General features: G+C 44.8%; 1 protein-coding gene and 1 pseudogene across 1 annotated transcript in view; one reads left to right on the top strand and one right to left on the bottom strand.

Moving 5' to 3' along the window:
• Nucleotides 1-16,565, top strand: part of KIAA0355 (KIAA0355 ortholog) — a 92,169-nt gene that overhangs the window by 31,228 nt on the left and 44,376 nt on the right. The window contains exon 3 of the mRNA XM_025368493.1: nt 5,390-6,674. Within this exon, the coding sequence (XP_025224278.1) occupies nt 6,180-6,674 (495 nt within the window). The 5' untranslated portion in view covers nt 5,390-6,179. The remainder of the gene's footprint in view (nt 1-5,389; nt 6,675-16,565) is intronic.
• On the bottom strand, nt 1,973-5,786 carry LOC112611986 (annotated as a pseudogene).

Below are 16,565 nucleotides of genomic sequence, written 5' to 3'. Positions count from 1 at the left end.
CCCGGGTTTACGCCATTCTCCTGCCTCAGCCTCCGAGTAGCTGGGACTACAGGCGCCCGCCACCACGCCCGGCTAGTTTTTTTGTATTTTTAGTAGAGACGGGGTTTCACCATGTTAGCCAGGATGGTCTCGATCTCCTGACCTCGTGATCCACCCGCCTCGGCCTCCCAAAGTGCTGGGATTACAGGGTTGAGCCACCGCGCCCGGCCTTTCCTTACATTTTTAACATGTGGTTTCTTTTAGTTTTTTGAACCCACTTAAATTAGCTGACTTAAACTCTTTGTTAAGTCAAATATCTTGGCTTCCCTTGGGAAGAGTTTTCTATTGTTTTTTCCCTTTATATGGGCTGTATTTTTTTGTTTCTTTGCATATCTTCCAATTTTTTGTTGAAAACTGAACATTTTATTTTATTATTTTTAGACAGAGTCTCACTCTTCACCCATGCTGGAGTGCAGTGGTGTGATCCAAGCAATTCTCGTGCTTCAGCCACCTGAGTAGTGGGACCATGGGTGGGCGACATCACACCTGGCTAATTATTTTGGATTATTAGTAGAGACAGGGTTTCACCATGTTGGCCAAGCTGGTCTTGAACTCCTAACCTCAGGTGATTTGCCCACATCAGCCTCCCAAAGCCCTGGGATTACAGGCTTGAGCCATGTGGCCAACCAACTGGACATTTTAAATGATATAATGTGGCAGCTCTGAAAATCACATTCTCCTCCCTCTGCAGGTGAGCTCTCAGTCAGGTAAAATACAGAGATATTTGCAAATGGGGAATTTTGGGGAACCACCAGACAGGTCAAATAATGCCAATTTCTTGGGAATGGTACTTTGAAGGAGCTGTAGCCCAGTTCTGCTTCCTCTGCTAACTGCCAGTCTTCTGGTCTTCAACATGGATGCAGCTGGTAGTTTTCAAGGCTATTATGGAGCTGGAGAGCTAGGAATGGGACTCAGTCAAGTTAAAATGCTACAAAACTCACTGTTCTTACCCGGATTCAGCTATTTGTCTTTGATAAATTATCCCCAGTTTGCTTTTTAAAAGCCTATTTCCACAGTTCTGAAAAAGGTGATTCTGATTATTTTGCCAATTTTTCATTGTCTTTATGTAGTAGAGAATTTTGGTCAGGGGAAGTCCTTATTCTGCCATTTTTGATGATACTCTTTCCTTCCCCTTTCTTTTTAGGCTTTTATTTTCATGAATCTCATATCTGTTGGTGTTTTGTTTTGTTTTGTTTTCTTTTTTTTTTTAAACAGGGTCTTGTTTTGTCACCCAGGCTAGAGTGCAGTGGTGTAATCATGGCCCACTGCAGCTTCGAACTCCTGGGCTCAAGTGATCCTGCTTCCTCAGCCTCCCAAGTAGTGGGGACTACAGGTGCACACTACCATGACCAGCTAATTTTTTAAATTTTTTGTAGAGATGGCGTCTTGCCCTGTTGTTCAGACTAGTCTCAAATTCCTGGCCTCAAGCGATCCACCTGTCTCAGCCCTTCAAAGTGCTGGGATTACAGGCTTGAGCCACTACACCAGCCTATACGATGTGACGTCGGGGTTCAGATTCATTCTTTTCATGTGGATATTTAGTTTTCCCATCACTATTTATTGAAGAGACTTTTCTTTCCCCATTGGATATTTTTGGCATCCTGGTCTAAAATCAGTTGACTGTAGATGTTTGGGTTTATTTCTGGACTTCTAATTCTACTCCATTGATTTATGCATCTTTCGTTATGCCAGTATTTCACTGCTTTGATTACTATAGCCTTATAGTAGATTTTGAAATCAGGAAATATGACTTTTACAACGTTTTTTCTTTCAGTATTTGTTTTGGTCATCCTGGATCCCTCGCTTTTTTTTCTTTTTTTCTTGCCTCAGGTTTATATGTACAGATAGCACAGGAGGACCCCAGCCCCATGCAGATGGCAGCCCGAGGGGTTCACACCAGTCCTTCTGTTCTCACATTGGTAGACAGAGATACCTACTCTGAAGCCTTTGTAGAGGCCTGGGCACCTTTGGGAGCCTGAGCTGGAACTGAAGCTGGAGCTGCAGCCTGGGCCTTGGTTTGATCCTTGGCCTTGCTTGGCCTTTGGCTGGCACAGCCTGAGTACCTTGGCATTGCGGGCACGAGCACACTTCCCAAGCTTGGGGTGGGCAGTGTAGACAAGTCGATCGAGCTTGTGGCTGACACCCTTTGGGATCTTGGGCTTAATCTCCTTGGGCTTTACGAGGGCCTTGATAGCCTCGGCACGTGCACACATGGCCTTGGCATTGTTGACCTGCATCTTCTTTAGGCCCTTTTTGTTGTGCTTCTTGGCAAAGTGCATGTTCCTCAGGAACCTGGGGTCCACTCCTTAAGAGATTCGTATCTTTGTAATCGGATTTCTTAATACCATTTCTGTGCCATTTTCGGGACTGGTTGTGTTTGGTGTGGTTCTTGGTCTTGGCCGTGTCTGTACCTTAAGCCCCAGCTCCTGAAGCACCTAGAACCGGAACCCTCACATTTTTATATGAATGTTAAGGCTTTGTTTTATTTTTAGATACAGAGTCTTGCAGTGTTGCCCAGGCTGCTCTTAGACTGCTGGGCTCCAGTGATGCTCTCACCTTGGCCACCTCTAAGTAGCTAGAACAGCAGGCATGCGCTACCATTCCTGGTTTCCAAATGAATTTTGGGGTCAGCTTGCCCATTTCTGTAGAAAAGGTAATTCAAATTTTGAGGCCAGCGCAGTGACTCATGCCTGTAATCCCAGCACTTTGGGAAGCCGAGGTGGGTGGATCACTTGAGGCCAGGAGTTTGAGACCAGCCTGGCCAACATGGCAAAACCTCATCTCTACTAAAAATACAAAAACTTAGCCGTTGTGGCGCGCGCCTGTAATCCCAGCTACTTGGGAGACTGAGGCAGGAGAATCACTTGAACCCTGGAGGTGGAGGTTGCCACGAGCTGAGATCACGACACTGCACTCCAGACTGGGCGACAGAGCACAACTCTGTCTCAAAAATTTTTTGATAGAGATTGTGTTGAATCTGTGGATGAATTTGGTGAAATAGTATAACTTTAAGCATTATAAGTTTCATTTAGAGAAAGTTTGGAAGTATGTAAAGTGAAAAAGTTCAATGTTTGTGATTTTTTAATTAGGTAAGCATATAGGTCCCACTTGGCCTTCTAGATCTGTCAAAGGAATGGGGGCAGGCTCTCCTAGAGCCACAGGCAGCCCGCGGAATAGGAACTAGGAAACTGGTGCACCACTGAACAAAGATAGAGTGCTTCTCAGGGCTGCCTAAGACTCTCACTGTGGCCAACTCAGGTGAAGGTTTTCCTTCAGAGGCTACAGAGTCTCCACGGGAACATCCTGCCCACCTTCAGCATTCCTGTAGAGTGCTTCTGTTGTATATCAAAACCTGTAAATTGTGGAGCACTCAGGTGGGGATAGATATGATTGCCTTATTTGTCATGAATTTGAAAAAAGAAAACATTTGGGAACATGTTTTTTACAAGTAGCCGTTTGATATTTGTTTCCTGAAAAATTTATGAGATTTTTTTAAGGAGCTCAAATTTTGTTGAACATAGAGCCATAAATAGTGGTTGTTTTATTGACTTTATATGTATGTGTTTGTATCCACAGTGTTTTTCTCATTTCTTGTCTTTGTAACATACCTAATTCCTGTGTTGCCAACACAATCATAGAAATACAAAGGAATTATGGTAATTGGCCGTAAGTGATGAAGTATGAGTTACATTTAATTATATATTCAAAAAAGGAAAATGGAAAGAAAGAAAACCTGGTTATCAATAAGTAGACCAAACTATATACCACCATTACTTAGGTTGTAGTTGAATATGTGGTCAAGCACGGTGGCTCATGCCTGCAATCTCAGCATTTTGGGCTGAGGCAGGAGGATCACCTGAGCTCAGGAGTTTGAGACCAGCCTGGGCAACATGGCGAAACCTCATCTCTACAAAAAATACAAAAATTAACCAAGCATGGTGGTATGTCTGTAGTCCCAGCTACTCTGGCGACTGAGGCAGGAGGATTGCTTGGGCCTAGGAGTTCGAGGCTGTAGTAGGTCAAGGTCATGCCACTGCACTCTAGCCTGGGTAACAGAGTGAGACTCTGTCTCAAAAAAAAAACAGTTGGCCAGGCGCAGTGGCTCATGCCTATAATCCCAGCACTTCGGGAGGCTGAGATGGGTGGATCACCTGAGGTCAGGAGTTCGAGACCAGCCTGGCCAGCATGGCGAAACCCTGTCTCTACTAAAAATACAAAAATTAACCAGGCATGGTGGGTGCTTGTACTCCCAGCTACTCAGGAGGCTGAGGCAGGAGAATCACTGGAACCTGGGAGGTGGAGGTTGCGGTGAGCTGAGACCACGCCACTGCACTCCAGCCTGGGCAACAGCAAGACTCCATCTCAAAAAATAATAATAAAATAAGTTAAATATGTGGTAAATGTGACTTTCAGTGAAATGTATTTGAACTTTTGTTTGGGAGAGCAGATGGTTTCAAGCAAGCATTATTCCTGATTTTAGCTTTTTGAGAAGAATCACAGTATTCCACTGTTGTAAGTATCAGAAACTATAATCAGCGATGTCCAGATTCTGCTCTTTGAACCTACCCAGAGTCAGGGGTTCTAAGAAGCCACCCAAGGTGTGAAACTGGTATAGCTTGCCAGGCTCCCGCTCTGCACACCCAAAGGGAAACTGGTACCGGAGGGAGGATTGGAAGAATCGTGTCTGTAAACCACCTGGCAGCCACTCCCTTCTCCAGGCTCTGTTTCTGCACCCTGCACTTAAGCTCAGCTTGATATCTGACTGTCCTGTCCTGCTTTGGGACCTTTGCCGTGGTGGTCCTTTCCCTTGTGAGTCCCACCTGTCCCTTTTGCACTTGTCCAAACCTATCCTACAATCAAGGCCTACTTCAGAATAATATTTTTTTCGTAACAGACTTCTTGATTTCTCTCGCCCTTTGCCCATCTCTGTCTTTGCTGATGCCCCATAAAGTTTATGAGTGCTGTGCTTGTCAACAGCCCTCACCATAATCTGAGTACTCAGGCAATCCTCCTGCAACTTGTGAGCTCTTCAAGGAGGAAACGAGAAAATGCTGAACAATGATCCAGGCCCCCTGTTCAACATGCCAGCCTCAGCTTTGAAGGGGCCAGCCTAGAATCATACTTTTTTTGTTGCATTATTTTTTTTATTACTACTTGAGGAATTTTCTGACAGTCATTTCATAGTTCAGTGCTCACTATTGTACTTGCTCCTGTAAGATTATAATATGATTTCTTATTTCATTCATTTGTAGCCCACCTGTGTGGATAACAGCATCACAGGAGTTATTGTCTGGAATTACTCATTGTCCTGTAGCCTTCCTCACTTTATCTTATTTTTCCCCCCCGACAGGAAAGGACTTAGAAGCCTTACAAATACATCTGTGCATTCTTGCTTCAGACTTTACAACTGAGGGCCAGCCCAGTCTGGAAGCATCTCTTGTTAATGTTACAAGGAAACCGCTACCTCAGCAAACAAAAGGAATGGAGGAGGAGACTTATAACAAATGCCATTTAAAAAAAAAAGAAAAACTTGTTTTCAGAAAACATTAGAGGAAATTCGGAGAATTTTAGCATTGCATAGAAGCAGCTTCACAGGTAAACAGATTTGACGGGCAGGCTCTGTCAAAATTCTGCAGAAGTTTGATCTTAAGGACTTTGTGTGAAGTAATTCTGTACTGCTTTTTAAATTGCTGTTGATCAGCTTCTGGGTTTTTGGGTTCTAACTTTTTTGGGTATATTGAAGACATGGTGTACTACATTATATTACATTTTTAAAAGTTAAGTTATTTTTCTGCCATTGTAAATACAAGTATCAAACTTTCTTGCAAAGAAGTAAACATTTTTCTCAGCAAGCATATCCTTTTAGTAAGAGAGTGGAATGCTAAACAGTTCTTATCCAGCATTTTGGACATCTTTTATTTTTTGTCAGAGATCTTGCCTACACTGAAAATATTAATTATATAAACCTGTTGTCTCTCTCACCTCTACGTTGGATCACATGGTCACCTGCCTCATGGAAATGCCTTTTTTAAAACTTCGATTTCCAGAACTCCGCTATTTTTATACCTAGCTACAGTTTTGAGAAAGAAGAATCAGAACCCTGACCCGCTTACGGTCGCTGGGACAATTCCCTCTCCCGCATGTATTGCTGCAGTGCCCAGGACAGTAAAATGGACTACAAGCGGCGCTTCCTGCTTGGCGGGTCCAAGCAGAAGGTGCAGCAGCACCAGCAGTACCCGATGCCCGAGCTGGGCCGAGCGCTGAGTGCTCCCCTGGCATCCACAGCCACCACTGCCCCCCTGGGCAGTCTGACTGCTGCAGGCAGCTGCCACCATGCCATGCCCCACTCCACTCCCATCGCCGATATCCAGCAGGGCATCTCCAAGTATCTGGATGCCCTGAACGTCTTCTGCCGCGCCAGTACTTTTCTCACAGATCTCTTCAGCACTGTGTTCAGGAACTCTCACTACTCAAAGGCAGCCACGCAGCTCAAAGATGTGCAAGAGCATGTCATGGAAGCAGCCAGTCGGCTGACCTCGGCCATAAAGCCTGAGATCGCCAAGATGCTAATGGAACTTAGTGCTGGGGCCGCAAATTTTACGGATCAAAAGGAATTCAGTCTCCAGGACATTGAGGTAGAGTATCTTTTGTGTCATACTTGTGTAGAAAAATATACTACAAAGGTAAGTGAGAATATTCTCTTAAGTTTTTTCCAAATCACTGTAATAGTAGCCTTTGTCCTGTTTCTGTTGGTACTCTGTCTTTGTAAGAAATTTATGCATGCCAGGTTCTGAATTGCTTTCATATCAAATTAAGTAGGTTAAGGGTAGGTGTGGCGGCTGTAACCCCACAGTTACAGCCAAGGCGGGAGGATTGCTTGAGCTCAGGAGTTTGAGGCATCATAGTAAGACCTTGTCTCTACAAAAAATGAAAAAATTAATTAGCTGTGGTGGTGTGCACCTGTTTGATAGTTTTTTTTTTTTTTTTTTTTGAGACGGAGTCTCGCTCTGTCGCCCAGGCTGGGGTGCAGTGGTGCGATCTCAGCTCACTGCAAGCTCCACCTCCCGGGTTCACGCTATTCTCCTGCTTCAGCCTCCTGAGTAGCTGGGACTACAGGCGCCCGCCACCACGCCCATTTTTAGTAGAGATGGAGTTTTACCGTGTTAGCCAGGATGGTCTCGATCTCCTGACCTCGTGATCCGCCCGCCTCGGCCTCCAAAAGTGCTGGGATTACAGGCGTGAGCCATTGCCCCCGGCCGGCTTGTCATAATTTTGTTTAAAAATTTGACACGTAAAAAGCATGCCTTTACTTCTCAAAAGAAATGTAAGCAGTGAAACTTCTACCTTCCTTTAGCATCTCATTCCTTTCCCCAGAAGTGACCATTGGTAACTGGTTGTTGTATACCATTCCAGACTACCGTCTGTACATGCATGGATGTTTACAGATGTGTGCAGCTTTAACTTTGACATAAAGACCCATTGTTCAGCCACCATTTTGCCTGATCACTGCTTGATAGAGATATGGCAGGAGAGCAGTTAGGAACACTTTGTCCTCTCCTAGAAAGTATTGAACAATCTTAGACTCTGACACAGCTATCACCCCATGATGACATAGTGCTCTTAGCTTTATTCAGGACTTCAGGCAAAAGTGGTTGGAGATATAAGGCCAAAGGCTTTTATTTTAACCTGAGCATTACTGAGCTCTTCTTCAGGCCATGCTTGCAGGTATTGGAGGAAACAGAGCTTGACCTGCAGGGCCCTTTGCTTCCCAACCCTGGAGGGCAAGTTTGCCTGTTGCCCAGGGCAGGACAATTAGAGAAGATAACCAGCTGTGAGCAGCAGGGGCTTGGTAAGCCGCTGGGGCACAGCAGTACCTGCTTTGTTTCTTCTGCTTTCCTGGGACTGGCATTGACCCTTGTAGCTGAGAACGGGAAATACTTATTGTTGTAGTTTGGAATTTTGACTTGGCTTTCTGCATTGAAATGCTGATTAGATAGCTGGAATACTACCATGGTTTTTTGTACATAATGGGCTGAACAGGCTTTCCCAGACAAGTCTGGAAACTAAGTAGTTGGTGGGTTTTCCAGTTTATGCATCTATTCTGAGTTTCAAACAGCTGACTTACAAATGAATTTCTAAATGTAATTGCCAAGCATAGGCCCGCAGACTTCACGTTTCACTTTTTCCCCAGAGCAGTATTTGTTGTTTCTGGAATTTATGTACTGCCAGGGGATTTAGCCATAGGCCAATAAGGGTCTCTCTCAGAATGTTCAGCAACTCAGATGAAATGGGTAGGCATTTGGATTTTTTCCTTTCTGTTTTTTAAGGATTTTTATAAGCAAGGTCCTGAGAGTTGCTTTGACATTCATCCCTGGGGAAAGAGGTCTGTGGCCTAACATTGCTAGGCAAGGCCTCTACTCAGAAGCTCAGTCCGGGACTGTGGGTGAGAAAAGCTCTGGATTTGAGAGTATTCAAATATTTGACTATTTAAGAGCTAGGACAAAGGACGATCCTGTCCCCTTGCCATGTGGCCAGTGCATGTGTACAGTGTTCCCAGGTGATTTTGACTTACAGCCAGGTTTGGGCTGTGGTTATTGATTGACAGATACTGATGCCTGTGTCCAGGAATGGTGGTGGCTGACTGTGTGCTCTGCCACCACGCCTTGGAACCAGCCGGGCATATGTAAGTCCTGTCCAGTCTGTACTCACCAGTGACTTTGTCCCTTAGCCCAAGTGGTTCACCCTCACAGTCTCCCTGTTAGAGAAGCGAGTTGTGACTCTGGGGTTTCACTAGCTGACTAGTGCCTGCGACACTGTTTGGTACATCAGCCTAGGAAGTCAGTTACGGGGCATAGAGTCAGAAGACCTGGGTTTGGAAGGTGACATCTGTCACTTAAAAAAAATTACTTGTTCAGTGGAAGTGTACATAAATAAAAGAATCAAAGTGAATTGTGATTTGTGCATTCATTCCACAGATATTTATTATATGCCTCATTTCTGCCTGGTGCTACTCCAGCATATTGATTGCAGCAGTGAACGTGACAGAAATCTCTCCCTTCATGTAGCTAGAAGGGAATTTTGATCTTAGAGAAGGTAGTTAGAAAAGGTACCACTGAGAAGGTGACATTTGAGTAAAGGCCTGAAAGGGATGAGAGAGCAAGCCTGTTGGCCAAGAAAAGAGGATTCCAGGCAGAGGGAGCGCCTAGCACAGAGTCCCAGAGGCAGGAGCCAGGGAGGAGCCAGCCTGGAGTGTTGGAAGAGCAGCACGGAACCTACTGTGGCTGAAACAGAGTGAACGGAAGGGAGAGAAGTAGGGGTGAGGTCAGAAGGGTAAAAGGGGCCACTCTGGTGTCTGTTCTGAGTAGCCAGGTAGGAGGCAGGGTGAGGTACACTTCTGAAGGGCAGGAGAAGGGAGGACAGCAGGCTGGGCTCTGCCATTCTTATGTAGTGAGCAGTGATGCCACTTCTCCCCTTGACTTCTTCATACTGGGTAGCTCCAGGGCTCTGGTTTTACATAGGGTCCTCACTGTTGAGAGGTGTTGGTCCTCTGTGTAGGCAGTCCAGGAACCCAGGGCAACCATGGGGCTCCCAGGAGTTGTATGTCTCTAAGGGGACTATATTTTATAAATTCCAGCATTTATTGATTTTTCAAGTGTTTACCATCTTGTGACTAAGCAGACAGACATTTATACACGCACACACACATACACACACATATATATGCTATATTGCTCAGGCTAGCCTCGAACTCCTGGGCTCAAGCAGTCCTCCAACCTCAGCTTCTCGCATAGCTGAGACTGCGTAACTGAGACTACAAGTACGTGTCACTGTGCCTGGCTCTCAAATTACACAGTTGCATCTTGGCTTTCAGTTTGACACGACGACAAATTTCTTTTGTATATATGTGATTACCCATCAATATGTTTGAAATAATTTATCTGTGAGTGCTGACTGACTCTTAATTAAGGACCTTAATTCAGGTATATTAACATTTATTTTGGATAGATATATGCCAAAAATATTGTAGAGTAACAATAATGGAAAATATTAGAAACTGGTTTCAGAAATATGATTTGCATTAACCTTAATGGAATTAAATGTGCATCCTGTTCCTTCTTTTTTTTTTTTTTTTTTGCCCTAAAGGTAAAAGTCAGTGTTACTTGTTTTGACTGGTAGATCTTCCGTAACAGATTATGGAGTAAATATTTCCTAATGGTATGTGCCAGATGAAAGTTCATATTGCTGCTGCTAATCAGAAACTGAAGGTCACCTCATAAAAAGCTTGTATGAATCCAATTTTGAAACTTGCCAATTTCAGGTCAGTCTTTTTTGGCTTGCTTTTTTGCTGAGGTGAATCTGCCATTACCTAAATTGTCTTCAGACTTTAGCCTGTAGAGGAAGCTGTACCTAATTAAGCAGCTGGAATTTGGGTGATTCTGTAAATTTGCATTGTGGTCAACAAACATGATTTACCATCTGCCTAGCCCATTCTACGTGGGTGGAAGCCACCAGGACCAGTGGGCATCTGTCACTGTGGAGGGACTGGACCTTTTGACTTTAATTGAGACAGGCATGTGCAACCAACTCATTATTCTGGTAATTGCCCATTAAAAGGAGAAAAGTAAGGAAGTAAGCAAATTTCCTGCTTTTCCGGTAGAAACTGTTTTTCATGGTAACCAAATAGCCCTAATGGATGAGAGAAAAATCTCCACTTTGCAGACCATGATCAATTCAGTGACTCAACCAGTGGCCAACAGTGGAGGATGAAACCATTTGTTGGAAGGTTGCTGAGGAACCGCATTTGGGAGAATCAGGCCTTCCCCACCCAAATCCCATTGATCAGCCTTAGTGTCATGGAAATGGAGGCAGGTAATTATGTCTCCTGATGTGCTGCAGTAAGAACCACACAACATCTCTAATATTAATAATATTATTCTACTTCTCCCTCTTAAAAAAAAAAAACCCTGAAATAATCTAATCTAGCTTCTAAAATGAATCCAGTCTACAGGAAATGTGGGGTGCAGTGACGCAAGTTATGCAATACCACGAGAAAGCAACCAGACAAATTCAGAATGTGGTATATCCTGTAATAAGTTGACCTGATTTGTTTAACAAGTCAGTAGCATTAAAAAAAAATTACACAGAATGTACTGTTCTGGATTAAAAGAGAGTTAAACAATATAACAACCAAATAAAATTACCTTTTGGGGTTGAGATTCAAACCAAATGTAAAAAAGATAATGTTTAAAAGAGAATTTGGGAAGCTTGAACACATACTGAGTCTTGGTTGACTGGGATTTGCTTCAAAAAAAAAAAAAATGATGGGGAAGGATAGATGGAAAAAACATGGCAAAATGTTAATGGAATTGAAACTTTTAATTTTTTTTTTTTTTTTTGAGACGAAGTCTCGCTCTGTCGCCCAGGCTGGAGGTCAGTGGCCGGATCTCAGCTCACTGCAAGCTCCGCCTCCCGGGTTCATGCCATTCTCCTGCCTCAGCCTCCCGAGTAGCTGGGACTACAGGCGCCCGCCACCTCGCCCGGCTAGTTTTTTGTATTTTTTTTTAGTAGAGACGGGGTTTTACCATGTTAGCCAGGATGGTCTCGATCTCCTGACCTCGTGATCCGCACGTCTCAGCCTCCCAAAGTGCTGGGATTACAGGCTTGAGCCACTGCGCCTGGCCGAAACTTTTAATTTTTTTGTAGAGACAGGATCTTGCTGTGTTGCCCAGGCTGATCTCAAACTCCTGGGCTCAAGTGATCCTCTCACCTCAGCCTCCCACAACACTGGGATTATAGGCATGAGCCACTGTGCCTGGCCATAGGATTGAAGCGTTTTGATGGGTACATGCTTTTGTGTCTGTTTGGACCTTTTCCAAGTTTGCAAAAAGTGAGAGAGAAATTCAGGAATGTATTAAAAGTGTAATGTATCAGAGTACCCAATAAATAACTCCATTTCATGGAGGAGTTTTCGCATGTGAAGTGGTCTTCTAACAGAAAGGGAGCATTATTGAGTAGTTAGAAAACCCAAGGTATAGGGATGAAGAGAAAAGCATGTGTTCTTCAAAAAAATGAAGAGAGTAAAAGTGAATCAAAGGAGAAAATGGGAACAGAGAAAAGACCCTCTCTGAAAGTGGGAGGCCAGCAGCAGGGTAGGAGTCAAGGAAAGAATGAAATGTTGCTAATTTGGGGGACTAGTGATTGAATGACAATGTTGCTGTCTTTTCAGAGAGTAGGATTTAAAATTTTGAGTTGCTGAAAAGGCTTGAGTGAATTTGCTGGAAAAATTAGGTTTGGTGGGTAGATTAGAAGGAAACAAATAGGAGAGTTCATGGAATATAATTTCAGATAGAACTGGCTCTCCTGAATTAATTTTTTGGTTCTGGTCAGCTTGGGAGACCTCACAGGATTGGATATGGCCTGTTCTGGCAGCCTCACTCCTCTTTACAAACCAGGAACCTGAGCACCCATAAAACAGCATTTGCCTGAAGTCCTTCTGAGGCCAGCCAGCGAAGGGGTTATGTGTCCTATGTGTCTGCTGCCTCCCCGCTGCCTCGGGCCGGTGCAGTCTAGTGCAGAGGGGCTTGTTGGCAGAGGCCATCCCACTGTGAGAACAGGCTGCCTTGCCCCTCTGCTAATGACGAAATGTCCAGAGCCAGGAAATCAGAAACAGCCTGATGTGGAGGCACCCCTGAGCACCCTTGCTCTCACTAGGACCGCTCCTGAGTAGGCCCAGCCACCTGCCCTGCCTTCCTCTTCTTCCAGCTGAGCCACCCACCCGCCTCGATAAATACACATGAGCTAGCTGCAAGCGTTGCACAGATGACAGGGTCAATAAAAGCGCTCCAGGACTGGTAGGCCAGATAAATAAATAGACAGTGGCACTAGGTGTGATGAGTGCTGTGATGCAGATGGAAAATAGCCTCAAGTCTGTTGATTCGGCAAAATTTTCAACTGCTCCTCTCCCCGCACCCAGCTCACTGTGCCAAGGCCAGCCCTCGTACCAGAACCTCCTACCTAACCAAGAGCGCATCCGAGTGGGGGCAGGGCAGATAGCCCAGTAGGCCATGGGGAGAGTGAGGAGATACTGGTAACTGCCTCTCAATGTACAATCTCTTTTTTCTTTTTTCCTTTCTTCTTTCTTTCTTTACCTTTTTTTCCCCCCCAAGACAGGATTTCACTTTGTTGCCCAGGGTGGAGTGCAGTGGCACAATCACAGTTCACTGCAGCCTGAACTCCTGGGCTCAAGTGATTCTCCTGTCTCAGCCTCCCAACTATCTGGGTCTACAGGTGCACTTCACCACACCCAGCTAAACTGTATTTTTTTTTGTAGAGTCAGGATTCCATTACATTGCCCAAGCTGCCCTTTTTTCTTAGTAACAAACTCTCATTTTGTTTTCCATACTGTGCCTGGAATAAGGACTACTCTTAGTTCCTTAAAGCTGGGAGTGGTCACGAATAAGATCTGGTTCTTGATGGTGTAACTAGAAGTACTGCATGAGATTACTGGGACGTCTTCTTAAGGGGAAATGGGTGATCCTTTCTCCCCCAATTTTCTACCATCTCCAGTGCATGCAGAATGGCTGAGGGCCATTTAGCCATTTCCAACCATAAAGTCACCTAGAAATGGGAGCCTCGCATGAGTGTGCTGAGCAGAAAGCTGGGAAGCAGGCTCCTTGTGATGCCCTGGCATCTCTATTCCAGCCCTGGTCCCTCTGCTCTGGATTTGTTTTATCTTAGAAAAATATAAACATAATTGTTTTTTTTTCCCCCGTCTGAGATGGAGTTTCACTCTTGAGTACAATGGAGTACAATGGTGTGATCTCGGCTCACTGCAACGTCTGCCTCCTGGGTTCAGGCGATTCTCCTGCGTCAGCCTCCCAAGCAGCTGGGATTACAGGCGTGTGCCACCACGCCCGGCTAATTTTTGCATTCTTAGTAGAGACGGGGTTTTACCATGTTGGTCAGGCTGGTCTCGAACTCCTGACCTCAGGTGATCCACCTACCCTGGCCTCCCAAAGTGCTGGGATTACAGGCATGAGCCACTGCACTCGGCAACATTGTTCTTATTTAAGCCACTATATTGGTTTTGGGTTTTATTTTAATTAATTTTTTTTTTTTTTTACTGTAGAGATGGAGCCTCACAGTGTTGCCCAGGCTGGTCTCAAACTCCTGGGCTTAAGCGATCCTCCTGTCTGGGTCTCCTAAAGTGCTGGGATTACAGGTGTGAGTCACCATGCCTGGCCTGTTTCTGTTTTTGTTTTGTTATATGTAGATAAACCTGATTCTAATTAAATGGAAGCAGGAAGATAGTTAAGGGGCTATTAGAGCAGTCTAAGTGAGGGATGATAGTAGTTTGGAATAGAAGGGTAGCAGAGGTGACTAGAAGTAGTTATATGTATTTTTACTGTGGTAAAATATATGTAACATAAATTTTGCCATTTTAACCATTGTTAAGTGTACAGTAGTGTTAAGTACACTCACATTGTTGTGCAAGCATCACCACCATCCATCTCTAGAACTTTCTTATCTTCCTAAACTGAAACTCTGTACCTGCTCAACAATAACTCCTGGTTCCCCTCTCCTCCCAGCTCCTGGCAACAAACTTTCTTTGTGTCTCTATAAATTTGACTAGGAACCTTGTATAAATGGACTCATAGAATATTTGTCCTTTTGTGACAAGTGTGTTTCACTTAGCATAATGTCTTTAAGGCTCATTCGTGAGCTTTAAATTTCTTTTTAAGGCTAGCATCAGAATTTCCTTCTTTTTAAAGGCTGCAGCCGGGCGCAGTGGCTCATGCCTGTAATCCCAGCACTTTGAGAGGCTGAGGCGGGTGAATCACCTGAGGTCAGGAGTTTGAGACCAGCCTGGCCAACATGGTGAAACCCTATCTCTACTAAAAATACAAAAAATAGCTGGGCATGGGGATGAATGCCAGTAGTCCCAGTTACTCAGGAGGCTGAGGCAGGAGAATCGCTTGAACCTGGGAGGCGGAGGTAGCAGTGAGCCAAGATCGCACCGTTGCACTCCAGCCTGGGTGACAAAAGTGAAACTCCGTCTCAGAAAAATAAAAATAAAAATAATAAATAAATAAAGGCTGATAAATATTTCAGCAGTTGTATTTTGCATGATTTATGACATGAGCACCCTCTGGTAGTGCTATGTAGTACTCTCTGGTAGTACTATTTACTCTGGTAAATCACTCTGGTAGTCACTCTCTGGTAGTGCTCTGGTAGTCACTCTCTGGCTACCAGCCTCTGGTAGTCACTCTCTGGTAGTACTATTTACTGAGATGGGGAGTAGTGAGGAAGAGTAAGTTCAGATAATAGGTCTGTGATGCCTGTTAGATATCCCATGGGTGATTTCTAGAGGATAGTTGCATACACAAATCTGGAGTTGAGGGTTGAGGTCCAGAACTTGGAGACCCTCAGTCAGTAGATGAATGTAAAGCTAGAGAACTAAAGGAGGTCATCAAGGAAGAGCGTAGTTGGAGAATGAGTAAACCCTGGGGCATTCCCACATTTACAGTCAAAAGATTAATAGGAAGCCGCGCAGGAGTCTGAAACTGGAACAGCTGGAGAGCTAGGAAGGAAATGAAGCAAGGGTGCTGCTGCTGAAGGGAGGTGAGGCCTCCTCTCCACCCCATTCCAAGATTTGCCATAGTTATACCACTTGGAACACTGTGCACATACAGCCGGCTGGGAGTGTCCCTGTCAGATGTGGATATTGGGATCTCTGTCTCAGTGCGGTAACATGCAAGGCATCCAGTGTGACAGAGTGGCCTCACCCAAGTGATATGTCATGATAAGGAGACTGGCATATGGAGACTGATTGGAGACTGATTTCTATTTGCCAGTTTCCTGTTTGCCTTTGTAATCGGTTTTTTTTTTTTTTTTTTGAGACGGAGCCTCGCTCTGTAGCCCAGGCTGGAGTGCAGTGGCCGGATCTCAGCTCACTGCAAACTCCGCCTCCCGGGTTCACGCCATTCTCCGGCCTCAGCCTCCCGAGTAGCTGGGACTACAGGCGCCCGCCACCTCGCCCGGCTATTTTTTGTATTTCTTAGTAGAGACGGGGTTTCACCGTGTTAGCCAGGATGGTCTCGATCTCCTGACCTCGTGATCCGCCCATCTCGGCCTCCCAAAGTGCTGGGATTACAGGCTTGAGCCACCGCGCCCGGCCTGTAATCGGTTTATCAATTGAGGTATTTTAGTATTCTTGATGGAAGTGACAAATTTTAACAAAAAGTACACTTGTGAACAAAAAGAATTTTCTGACCTCTGATGGGCTCCTGAGGCCATATATCAGGATAACTTAAATATATTTTTATCTCTGCCCTATATAAACCCACAGTGTATTATGGAGAAAACTTGCATTTTGTTTTTATTTATTTTTTGAAATGGAGTCTCGCTCTTTCTTCCAGTCTGGAGTGCAGTGTTGTGATCTTGGCTCACTGCAACCTCTGCCTCCCAGGTTCAAGCGATTCTCCTGCCTTAGCCTCCCGAGGAGCTGGAATCACAGGCGTGCACCA

This window comes from Theropithecus gelada, chromosome 19, assembly GCF_003255815.1.
Source record: "Theropithecus gelada isolate Dixy chromosome 19, Tgel_1.0, whole genome shotgun sequence".
NCBI lineage: Eukaryota > Metazoa > Chordata > Mammalia > Primates > Cercopithecidae > Theropithecus > Theropithecus gelada.
Note: the sequence above shows the minus strand (reverse complement) of the source record. Positions and strands in the feature narration are given on the sequence as shown.